Source organism: Choloepus didactylus, chromosome 3 (genome assembly GCF_015220235.1).
Source record: "Choloepus didactylus isolate mChoDid1 chromosome 3, mChoDid1.pri, whole genome shotgun sequence".
NCBI lineage: Eukaryota > Metazoa > Chordata > Mammalia > Pilosa > Megalonychidae > Choloepus > Choloepus didactylus.
The window spans coordinates 120603057-120616212 of NC_051309.1; the positions used below are offsets into that span (position 1 = coordinate 120603057).

The window sequence follows — 13156 nt, forward strand, 5'->3', positions numbered from 1 at the left end:
AAGCCTACAATATGTGTCTAATACATAACAGATGCTGAAAGATCCAGCTAGTTTCTGGATTCCTCCAAGAATAATGTCTATACTCTGTTTTTATCTAACAAATGTACAGGCTTTTAGTTCCAAATAAAGATTAAGTCAACCTGGATAATGATGGAGCCAGAAATAGCAACTTAGATAAGTTGATTTTAGAATTAGTATCCTTCTCAATAGATTCTATTTACTCCCTACCATCAATGATTTGGAAAACAATAGGGATAAATGATGCTATAAGAGTCCCATGTCCTTCCAGTCCTTTTAGTGTTGAACAAGACTAAATCTAAATTCTCCAGTAGTTCAAATGAAGCACTGGTGCTCCTATCAATTTTTTGTTTTTAAATAAGGAAATAAGTTTCCTTTTTAAAATAAAGGTAAAGCTATAATCAAAACTGTATAATTATGATGATTCTATCCATATCAAGAATGCTTTATTAATAAGCTTGAGTGGTAATTAGCAAAGACTTTAAATGTAACATCTATATATATATCTAAAGGATGAACCAACCAACAAATAATTGACTTCCCTATTTCTGTTTCTGCCCTTACTTTAGTAAATTATCTGTGGAAAGCAATTGAAATATCATATTCTCTACAGTGGAACAACTATGACTGAGCAAGTTTGCAGATACTATATTTTCTCTTCAATGGCAACAACTCCAGTTTTTAATTGCTTATCAGCTATTACAGAAGGAGATAGAGAAGCAACTTTTCACCAAAATCAGAAGAATACTTAATAAAGTATTGAGTACATGAACCTAAAAGTCTTTTCCCTTTTATCTCACTTGTACCCCAGGATAAGCTAGGAAGTGGAAATTTCTCTCTTCTCCTGCTACTTTTCCTCCTCCTCTTTCTTCTCCATAGTCTTTTAAATGAATTTCACCCCTTTGGAATTGATTCTATCTTACATTTGCCTTAGAAATAATTTTTTATATTCAAAAGAGATAACTGCACTGGAGTTCATTAATTTTAATGTCAATACTCACCAGAGAACTGAGGTTACAAAAATTTCTTTTTGTTCAAGGATTATGTGCAAATGTATACTCCATAACATTATGTAAAATATTGGCCCTTGGAGGAATATTTCTCCATCCTTTAAGTGCTATTCTTATGACACAATAACCAAGTCAAAGAATGAAGATAGCAGGAAAAGGAAACTGTTGCTGTGGTCCTGACCTCTAATTAAGATAAATTGGTGTTCATCCTTTTATAAAAAGCTTTAAGAATCTTTATGTTAACCAGAAAGAAAAGGCCTTTTATTATATGTTAGATGAAAATTCTGTTTATTTTCATTTTAGTTCCTTATTTAAATACTATGTAGTAATAAAGATAGTGCATTCTGATTATAGTTCATTTACTGCAGAAACTACATTTTCTCCACTAATTCACCTGAACATTTTCTGTTTGGGGATTTAACATAGATTTGATCAACACTGTCTTTTCTTGTCCAATATTATGGTTAAGGTTATAGACTCCAGCCAATATAAGGAGTAGAAAGCTCTCGTAAGACCCCAAGTTTTAGGCTGGAAGGGAATTTAGAGAACATATAGTCAATTCCATATTTCTGCAACTTACTTAATACACATAAGCGTTATAGTATGGTATACTGTTAGATTAGTAGGGCATCAAGTTGACATCAAATTGTGTAGAATTAGGAATAAAGAGTTTTATATTCTCTAATATTCTGTATCTTTGGACAGAAATTTATTTCTGTACACTTAGAAGCTTTGTACTTTTAAGTCCTCATTTGAAAACTTCATTCTTCTATTCCTCACCTCTTTATCCTCTTTTTCCCCCAAAATAGTTGCTCTGTGTTAACTAATTGAAACTGTGAGAAAAAAATGAAGCACAGAGAGGAACAAAGGACATAAACTTGCAGCAGCCTTTAAAATAGCATTGCCATTAGTATCCTTCTTTAAAACAAATAAAAGACATTGATATCTGGAACTAACAGGAAAAGCTCTATGGAAATTTTGAGTGCAATAGGACTCAAAAGTTTACACAAATGGATTACTGTTTTTTACTCTAAGAAATTATTTTTAGCCTTTAAAAAAAACATTCATCTAAAGAACTTAATTTGGTTAAGAAATGCTATGAACAAATGGAAAGAATATATTTCTCACTGGACTCTCTTTTTCCAAAGATAAAATCGCTATTCCAGATTTTGGCACGGGTGCTATGGAGAACTGGGGCCTCATCACTTACCGAGAAACTAATCTGCTTTATGACCCTAAGGAATCAGCCTCATCAAACCAACAGAGAGTAGCCAGTGTTGTTGCCCATGAACTTGTGCATCAGGTAGGCATCAAATCAGTTTGTTTTAAAAAGTTGGCTTAATACCACAGGAATAATTCAAATTAATAATAATTTAGCAAAAAGAAAATAGCCAACTCAGAAAATTCTTCATGAAAGTCTTTCTTAGTGCTGATAAACACTTCACCATAAAGGGATTTAAAACACATTGTTTGCCTTCAGTAAATACACAGGAGCCCTTCCTATAATTCTATATTCCCAGTAACACCTAAATAAAGATGGTAAGCTAAGGAGATCTAAGGTCCTTTAAAAGACAAGGGAAAAAACAAACAAACAAAAAAAAAAAAACACAAAGGAAATATAGCAGGAAATAAATGTCAACCACCTCTGTGTCACAGTGACAGAATTTACATAGACCAGTGTATTAAAGTATTCTAGGCCTTTCTATTTACCAGAAACACAAGAGTTTATAACTGCCTTTTTGTTGCCTATCGTTTCAGTGGTTTGGAAATATTGTGACCATGGACTGGTGGGATGACCTGTGGCTCAATGAAGGGTTTGCCTCCTTCTTCGAATTTCTGGGAGTAAATCATGCAGAAGGAGATTGGCAAATGGTGAGCACTGAATACAGTTCCTGGGATCCCCTAATCTACATGCTTCCAAATCTTTTCCCTCATGCAAAGTTTGGAGCCCTCGGGCTACAAGAGTGGCCCTCAGTCGGGGGCCAAGAGCTGTGGCGACTTGGGAATTCCATTGTGAAAAAGGGGTGGAGCCAGTTGGTTCCCCTTGAATTGTAGCTTGTGTAGAGGCTGTACTCAGGCCTAGAAAGCAACTGACCACCACAGCCTAGGGGACACCCTTATTGAAGTCCCTCCAGAACATGTGTCAAGGCAAGAGGGAAAATAACTAGCTTGGAAAATGCCAGCTTTGTTTCAAGAAAGAATCTGTTCCACAAACCCTTTGAAAAATTAGGGAGTCTCATTTTGTAAACTACTTACCTTACCGGGTTGTTGAAATACTGTGGTGAAGAGAGCAGAGCAGAGGCTTAAGTTAAATCCAAGTTCAAATCCTATTCACACCGTTTCTTAATGTGTGACAGGGAATGTGACCTTGAGCAAGTTCTATAACCCCTTTGAGTCAATTTTCTCCTCTATAAAATAAGACCATTGTTCTCTATCTTGTAAGCTTCAAAGTTCCCAAAACGTGCATATAATTATTATTGTACAGTTGTGTCCATGAGGGTCCTGAAACAGAAGTTCTCACGTTTCTATCAACATGACAGATTTTTTTTTCCAGAAAAGCTAGGCTTGTCTGTTTTTTATATTTAGATCATGTAGATATTCTTACTTGTTTGTGTATATGAGTGTATGAATGTGTGTATGTGAGAAAGCAGGGAATTACAAGAAGTTGTATACTATGTAGACTACTGCCCTCTGCTGGACAAGGGAAGAACAATGTTAAATGCTAGAAGTCCTTGCAGTTTCCATAATCTATTTTAAAAAATGAGAAAGCTATTGTGCAACAGTCACTTCTTTAAAATATTTTGATCTCCATCCGGGTTTTCAACCTCGACACCATTGATATTTTGGGTCAGATAATTCTTTGCTGTGGAGACTTTCCTGTGCATTGTAGGATATTTAGCAGTAGATGCCAGTAGCACCCCAACCCTAGTGTGACTACCAAAAATGTCCTCCACAGAGTGCCAAATGCACCCCAAAGGATAAAATCTCCCCCTTTGAAAAGCACTGATCACCATTCGATATTGATGATTTCATACTTTATTGAAAATAAACTCTATGAGTGAAAAATTATTTGGCCCTGTATTTCCTGTCAAAGTAACCTGATGCCCTTCCTGTATCAAAATGTTCTGCTTAGCAATTAAATCATAATATTTTAATATTGTCTTTTGTCCCAATTTCAGCATTTCAAAATCACTGATTAATTTCAGAAAAATTTAGTATGCAGTTCTTAAATGAAATATTAATTGTATGAGCTAACACATGCATTCATCCATTAAGCAAACACTAAAGAGGACCCAGAAATGAATTAGACACATTTCTTATCCTTATGTAGTTCCCAAATTAGGAACTGGTTGGGGGAAGGATCAGATAAATCAAAATATTCTGTAAGATAGCTTGATAAATACCACAGTAGTATAGCCTCATTTCACAGGTGAAAATTTTGAGGCCTAGAGAAGTAATTTAATTTTCCCAGTGTAACACAGACATTGGTTACAAAGTAAAACAAAGACCAGAGTCAAATTTCCTGACACCAAGATCAGGATTCTTTTTATTTACCTCTTGAAAACAAACTCTAAATCAGTATTATCTTGATTTGCAGTCATCATTTAGCAATAGTACCTCGCCCATTATAAATGGAAACCACAAAACTGGAAATATTAAAGTAATATAGCATGCTCCTAGTTTTTAGGAAATATTTTTAAATTTTTAAATGTTTTTTTTATTTGTTTGTTTTTGTTTTTGTTTTTTGGTTGATAGTGATCTAAGAGCTCTAGATTTCAGAATCTAGTTGTTTAAGACTCAGAATAACGACAGCAGCTAATGGGTTAGGTTTTCAATGTGTGCCAAGCTCTAGGCAGAATACTTTACATAAATTATCTCATTGAATTCTTTTCTTCACAACTCCAAAAAGTAGGTGCCATCATTACCCCTATTTAACAGGCGAGGGAACTTGCTTGAACTACAGACCTAGCAAGTGGGAAGACCTAGGAAGTCTGACTTAGCGTTAAACCTCTCAACCACTCTCTTACACTGAGAAAACTTAGGACTGGCATGACAGGATGCATACTGGAACTAAAGTTTAAGCCAGTGTTTTCTTCCATTAATTACAAATCTTCCAAATTCAACTTAACAAGAGTTGACATAGAAAAAAAAAAGATTGAACATCAATTATAAACTTGGTACTTCGACATGCTGCCTCATTTAATTCTCAGAACAATTCTGTGAGATGATATCAGCATTCCCTTTGCGTAGAAAAGGAAATGGGGCTTGAAAAGTTTGATGTGTGTCCAAAAGTCACACAGAAGTAGCGGAAACCAAATTCAAAAATGCTTGCGTCTTCTGGGCCTGTCTTAGGGAGAAATCAAAGGAATTATAAATAGACAAAGGATATGACATCAGTAAGTGTAGATGAAACATTAGTTTGGGAACCTAACAATTGTTTAAAACAAAAAGAAAGAGGGATTATATTTTTCCCAATTTTTAATGTATAGATATTTAAAAATATGGACCAGTATAAAGGAAGAGGTATATTTCTTTGACTCATTCTGTCATTTCAGCGAGACCAGATGTTACATGAAGATGTTTTGCCTGTACAAGAGGATGATTCTTTGATGTCTTCACACCCGATTGTTGTCACTGTGACAACCCCTGCAGAAATAACATCTGTTTTTGATGGAATATCCTATAGCAAGGTGGGGAAAAGATAACATTGCTTTGAACATCTTCATGTTCAATGGGACTGATCAATGCTGGGTTTCAAAATAAAATTTTTAAAAAAATTTCTCTTTTAATTGTTTCATTGTTTATAACTGTTTTCATTCTGATAGCTGACCATTAACCCTTAAGCAGCAATTTTAGAATTGATTTGATTTCTTTTTTTAAAGACAATAAACCTTCCTTTCCTGCCATATTGTCAATGAGAAACATCATATTTGTGGACTGTATTTTAACTTTACTAATTCTATCTGCACTAACCTTTTTTTCCAAATAAGATCACATTCTGAGGTACTGGCGGTTAGGACTTCATCAAATCTTTTTGGAGGCATGATTCAACCCATAACATTGATTCTCTTCTACAGTATCTCCTGTAGCCACTCTTCTCATCATAGCCCATATTTGTTAATAGTTTTAAAATACGTTAGTCATTTTCCACCTCAGTTTCTCAGGGTTTGCCTACTACAATGAATTGCTCAAAATCTACTGCAAACGAATACATCTTGTTACCCTGGTTGATAACTAAAATTTTAAGTAAAAATATATATACTTATTAAAATGAATACTAGATAAAATTGACTTGAGTGAAAAGTCTTCTATGTCACAGTATTTGAAATTTATAGAATCATGACATTTTTTGGGTTTCCTTCTCATGTTGTTTTCATTATACCTCTCAGGCTTCTTTTATTCCTTTTCCTTTCACATTGTCAATGATTCTTATTATCTTCCTGTTAAAGTGAAAATTTCTAAGTCCACTTAGAGCATATTCTGATAACCCACATGGGAGAAGTTTGTATTTGTTGAATTAATTTCTCCCAAGTCCTAGATACTCCAGGGATTTAAGACACTAGGTCAGAAATAAATAAATGTTTCTAAGTCTTTAGCCTTCTACTGAGTACAAAAGCAATTTAGAATATTTAATAAATTACAGTAAAAATTGCTAACTAAATGGAAAGGCAAAGTTTCTCTGGTCAGTTACTTGAAGATTGTTTTAAAAAAGTTTATAAGCAGTGCATTTTAGTACTAATCTTATTATACATGAAAAGAAAGGGAGCAGAGGTATCCATCAGATTCTTCAAATAAAAGAAAAACAAATGAGATAAACCACTTTTGAAGGGAAAAAAAATTTGTGCCTAAATTATATATCTATTTAAATAAACTATTTAATCAAATAATTCTTCAACTATCTACCTCCATCTACTAAATATAATTTTTGAAGTATGGAGATCTATTTAATAAGTAGCCAGAATTTTATCTGGGAACAACATTATTTCCTTATTCATCACAGAAGGTGATTTTTCTAAGACGTTCCCTTCCTAAGAGTTCCTCTTTCATTAGGAAAGCCCCATCTGCTGGTGCATTTGGTGAAGTGCAATAATTATTTGAACCTCAAGTCAATGAAAGTGATGGCCATTTTAGCAATTTCTCTTTACCTTTTAGTTATTTTAGAAGTCTTGATTCAGGGGTGCAGCTTTAGAAGTATAGATACAAGGGTGTCCCAAGTTGTATTTTTCTCCTAACATCATGGAGCTTCAACATGTAATTAAGCAGAAACATCCAGAAGAAATAATGTCACAAATGTGATAATGAAATACTAGCAACAATAGTGATCATTGGTATTTGTTGCTTACATATCCTTTATTAGTTTAATTCTTCAGTTTTTTCCATCTTAGGGAGCTTCCATTCTGCGAATGCTTGAAGACTGGATAACACCAGAGAAGTTTCAAAAAGGATGCCAGGTATGATTTGTTACTTTTAGTGGTATTGAAACTGAACCACACTGATATGTGGCTGATGAATGTTAAGATATGTGATTAATTAAGGACAGTTCTCTTGCTACTTCTGCTTTCCTTACTTGTAGGTGGTTATAACAAAACCTAAAAAATATGATTTCATATCCAATTAAGCATCTACATTGTATCTGTAATTGTAATTTAGTAGAAATCTCATGGAAAGGTTTAAACAGATGGCTTAGTTATTTCTGATACACTTAACACAATATAAAAATGTAAATTTATCTTTAAGGGTTTTCCCTTATGGTGAATTTAAGACTTTTCCCTCATTGACTTGAGAAATGATTACTCTAAATATTCCTATTATGATGTAGTCAATAAATACAGGAGGTTTGCTTCCTTTCGAAAACAGTAATGACAATTAACCTTCTAAAGCATTTCTTGCATCCCACTTAAGCTTATTACTCCCAGTGGGTGTGTCAGTTTCATTTTTGTTCCTGTAGCAGACTCTAAGCCAATTCTCTTACGCTCTTTATGTTATCCAAGTTGATACAATACATCCCTGTAACTGCCCTGCCTGCAGGTGGGCCCCATTCTGGCCTAGAAATGGAGTTGTCTTTCTACTCTTTTGCTTCCACTTCATCACACCTGCTGTGATATGCTAGGTAATTAGGCAGAGCGGTGCTGATGGTGTCCAGTCCTAGAGCAGGTTAGAGCAGTGCCCTGCTCGTTTCCCTAGTACTTCTTTGGGATGTGGTTCCCCAGTCAATGCCTGCTCACCATTCCTGTAGCTCTTGCTGACGCCAATTCAGTGATGTCAACTGTTCTTTATCTGGCTCTTAGGTGCATCTATACCCTCTAAAGTACCAGAGCCCCAAAGGAAATGACCTGCTTCTCCCGCCATACTAAGGTTCCAAAGGTGACTATAAAATAAGGAATAAGATCAGGATTTAGGAAATATTTAGGGAGCATTCATTTAGGGAGCATTGTGCATTAATAAAATAGTCCATGTGGACATAGGGTGCAAAGGGGAAGTTCTGTGCCTGTGCTTCTGTGTATATTAAAATATCTTATAGTTTTTCCATCAGCTTCAAACTCAAAATCTGATATATCTTCCCTCATTGTGAACACCTTCAGCAAGGTCTTCTGTAGCTTTCTGTACACCAGTGCCCAGAGAGTGCTTGATGCATACTAGATGATCAGAAAAAATGCCTGAAGAGTGAATGAATGAATGAAGAGTCTATGATAAATAATGTAGGATATAGAAATAATGCTCCTTTTAAAAAATTAAGTTAGAATGTCTATTTGCGTAATTTTTCTAAATTAAATTATAATTGATAACACATTCTTGGTATCCTTAAGCTGACTTCAAACTAAATGATCTTGCATATTAACTTCTTTAGAGATATAACAAAAGATTCTTTAACAAGTGAGTAGCTATTCTAATAATTCCATAATACTCTCACATTTCCTTTAGCCCAGTACCTATGGCATAATTAGTAAAAACACAGCTGGGTTTAAAACTGTTATCTCTCAAGTTGAAACTATGCTCCCCCAGCCTGTGACCACAGATGATGCTGGAAAACTGAACTAGGATAAACAGATACTATGTTTTCATACCATTAGAATGCTGTGGGATGTATTTACAAAAAACAAAAAACAAAAAAAAAAAAACACTGAACCACACTCTTTTCCTTCAATTCTCAAAACACTAGCTATTATCTGCAAGTAGTTTGTGATAAATATGGGGCACTCTCATTAGGCACTCAAACGAACTGGACCATTCCTTCACATAGCTCAAGCACATTGTCATCAAACTACAATTGTTTCCCCCAAATCCTACAGTCTGTGGGTTTTGAGTTATAATTCTTTCACTTGCAAATAACTTTCTTCCTAAAGTGACCTTCCGTTAGCTAATCTGGTGTGGCACTGAATCTAGGGATGACCAGCTGTCTGTTCTCTTTCAAGTTCATCACCTTCACCCAAACTCAACCTCAGGTAGCAAGGTTGGTAGATGAGAGGGGAAATGAGAACAAAACCATCAACTGGAAAATCTCATGAGGTTTTGACTGAAATGACTATATCATGATTATTCAAGGTTAAGAAATAAATTCAGAATATTCAGAAGCATTCAATTAAACAAAATAAAATTAGTACCTTTTTATATACTGTTTAACTTTCCATTCAGACTCTGGTTAAGGGAAAGCATGATATTACAATGAAAAAACACAATAACAATGATGATGGAAACCACAAACACTGTTCCAGAATTCAGCATTCTTAAATGCTAGATGCATCTCCTTGAGGTGCAAATCACTTCACCTCTTTAAGCATTAGTTTTCTTCACCCCCAATGTAGGAGCTGTTTTAGATAATATTTAGGGTCCCTTCCTGTTCCAAGATGGCAGTTTGTAAGCTCAAGAGATTGAGTATACAAATATTTGTGAGAATACAAATAAACTCCTCTAAACAAATTTTAAGAAAATATCATTCAATAGAAATTGTCTTTGCCAGGTAGCTACGGTTATCATTATTACTATTCCAAATGGCCAATTACTTTATTAAGATAAAATGAGTGATTCATGTAAAACTCTGAAATGATGGAGAGGTGTTGCTTTTCCATTCTTCTCCCTTCCTTTGCCTGCCCTCTGGTGGTCGTGCTTCGCAGTAAATTAATCAAAAAAGCGAATACCGCGGCAGCATCCCACACCTGCCTCTTCCAGGCTTCTTGGAGCAGTCCTGCTAATGCTGTTTTTATCTCTCTATTCATGGAAAGAAGAGGAATATAAAAGAAAGTGACTTAGGTTCAGCACCACCTTAAAACTATAGCAATGTAGAGTGGAAATGCTATGTGCAAATTTAACCAGTGATTATTTTCTGAGTCTAAACATGTAAGAAGGTTCTATTGCTATAAAAACTTCCACATTTTAAACGGGATGATTCTAGAGTGTAACAGAGTGATAGAGCAGGAACTTTGGAAGGTTCCCTGAAGAAACCTCCAGCAGTGGCCAGGTATGAAATTAGGAGAAGACCGGGAATTTTCTCTGGGGATATATCACACTATATCTGAAAACTCGTATAAAGAGAGGTTTTATGAACAGAATCACCAAAAGACGAGCTCTTTCTTTCAAAGGTTTATATTTATAATGTATTTGAAGAATGAAAATTCTTCTTTAAAGGGAATAATTTCCACAATATGCCACCACCACCACCATCATTATTCAAAAGTTTATTTATTCATTTCCTTAGAGTAGGGGTCCCCAAACTGCTGCCTGTGGACAAAATCTGGCCCACCACCAATTTTGTAATGTCCACAAGCTAAATATGGTTTTTACTTTTTTAAATGGTTGAAAATATTCAAAAGAAGAGTAACATTTTATGACACATACAGTTATATGAAATTTAAATTTAAATTTAAATAAATAATTTTGGGGTGGGGGGGGAAGACAGCCATGCTCATTGTCTGTGGCTGCTTTTGTACCACACAGCAGAGTTGATTAATTGTGACAGGGATTATATGGCCCACAAAACCTGACATATTTATTATCTAGCTTTGTACAGAAAAAGTTTGCCGACCACAGACATAGAGTCAAGTTCACCAAATCTGTCTCTGCATTTCACCCTGGTGAGTCATGTGTGATGCGGCTATCTTGTTTCTGAGAAGAGAAAGCACCACTGTTAATGAAACTAGAGGATGTAGCCAGTAGTGAGCATGTTCACACCACTAATGAATTATGGATGTGTCTCCATAGTCAGTGGATCAAAAATATTTATGGACTTCTGACCATTTGATGAACACTTGACCGACCTTAAGTATCTCCTATTGCCTGTCCCTAAAGAATTAAACTTTCTCCTCTTTCAGTCTAATTTGATTAGACTATACTGAAACAACAAACATATCACATTAATCAGAAAACATACCCATTATGCCTCACAAATAAATTATTATTTGTGCAGTTTTTAGTTTATAGTGTTTTGCGTATGCTGTATTATATGATTGTCATTCTAAATAGACCTGCAATATTTTATGCTAGAATGAATGAGTAGGGGTCCTGCACATGTTGTGGAAGTATGAGAATAGCAATTTAAAAATACTTATCTTTTATATCCAGAATTACTTGGTAAAATACAAATTCAAGAATGCAAAAACATCAGACTTTTGGGAAGCACTGGAAGAGGTAAGAAAGAATATGACTTCAAATATTTCAGTCCGCTTTACCAATGTTTAACAATCATTTCCTTGCCTGATTGTTATCGCCTTTTATTTCCCCTTATTTGTTAGTTAATTAATCTCCATGTTATGTAAATGATAGGCAAGTGATTTACCTGTGAAGGAAGTAATGGACACCTGGACCAGACAGATGGGCTATCCTGTGCTTAATGTAGACAATAGAAGTAACATCACACAGAAACGTTTTCTGTTGGATTCAAGTGCTAATCCTTCCCAGCCACCTTCAGATCTTGGGTAAGGCTTTGTAATGAATTTCAAGAGAAAAGCAGAAATTTCCTGGAAAAGGTCATTTGCCTTAGATCCTCTTCTTGGTGTATGATTGATGGGTGATAGTATAAAGCCACAGGGCCTTTGTGGAAACAAAGGATAGAAACAATGCTGAGTGGTCTCCAGGTTCAAAATGGTAGGTGGAATGCATGCAATGATGTTCTGTTCTTCCAAGATGTCATTAAATAACGAACTTGAGGTACTAAAAGAAATAAACCCATAAAGGTGAAAAAAATTGAGAGGCTTCATATGCATCCTAGAATTCTGGAAGAAGAAAAGTGAAAGGGAAAATATTGACAGAAAAAAACAAACAAACCAGGAAGATGCATATAGATAAAAGTAAGGGGCCTTGCAATGGAGGTGGGAGTTGGTCTCCTTATCCCTGGACAGGCTTTGGGTTCAGTGTCAGTATAAAAAGTAGAGCACAAGAATGTGAAATGAGGCAGAAAATAGGGCAATTTATTTGAAGTCTAGGCTCAGGACAGTTGTGCCAACTGGAACACACACACATACAGATACACACACACACTCTTAGACTTTCTCTGCATCCATTGCCACCCAGCCTCTGCACAGAGCTCCTAGAAGTCTGGCAATCAGCACAGACAAAAATTCAGAGGACTTTTTTCTAAGGAAATTTCTAAAGAGATTGAATCAAAGAGAAGAGGAGCACTAAAGATATCCATTTGGTTGGGACCTGACCATTCCTCACTATCGTATTTACGGGATGGATGGCTGGAGTCTGCCAACCTTATTCATACATGTTCAGAGCTCCCAGGCAGACTTCCCTTTCAGCAGAGAAAAATGCACCTCCCTTCGCATCAGTAGAGGAATTACATACTAGCTACCAAGAATAATCAATTTAGTCCTTCTTTCTTAAATATGAATGGACAGTCAAGGATCACAAGACACATGAAAAAATACAGAAGCATAAAAGGAAAAATCTCATGTGAACAAACAGACAACCTGACCATAAAAGAAACATAGTTGAGGAAACAGGTAAGAAATGTACATAATCTATTCAGAAATCAAATAAGTTATATGCATTCAGCAAGAGCAGAATGTCTTGGGAAAAGACAAACTGAGAATTAAAAAAATACTCTGGAAGATTAAATATTTGGTGCCAAAAAATTAGTCTACCAGTTAGAAATAAATGTGGGGAATTCTCTAAAAATGTTGAGCAAAGAC

The 13156-nt window shown here is 35.2% G+C and overlaps 1 protein-coding gene across 1 annotated transcript in view; it reads left to right on the forward strand.

Moving 5' to 3' along the window:
• LOC119529774 (glutamyl aminopeptidase) overlaps positions 1-13156 on the forward strand; it is a 92223-nt gene that overhangs the window by 30375 nt on the left and 48692 nt on the right. Inside the window, exons 5-10 of the mRNA XM_037830468.1 lie at positions 2177-2331; positions 2787-2900; positions 5585-5719; positions 7415-7480; positions 11586-11651; positions 11787-11938. Coding sequence (XP_037686396.1) covers positions 2177-2331; positions 2787-2900; positions 5585-5719; positions 7415-7480; positions 11586-11651; positions 11787-11938 — 688 coding nt within the window. The remainder of the gene's footprint in view (positions 1-2176; positions 2332-2786; positions 2901-5584; positions 5720-7414; positions 7481-11585; positions 11652-11786; positions 11939-13156) is intronic.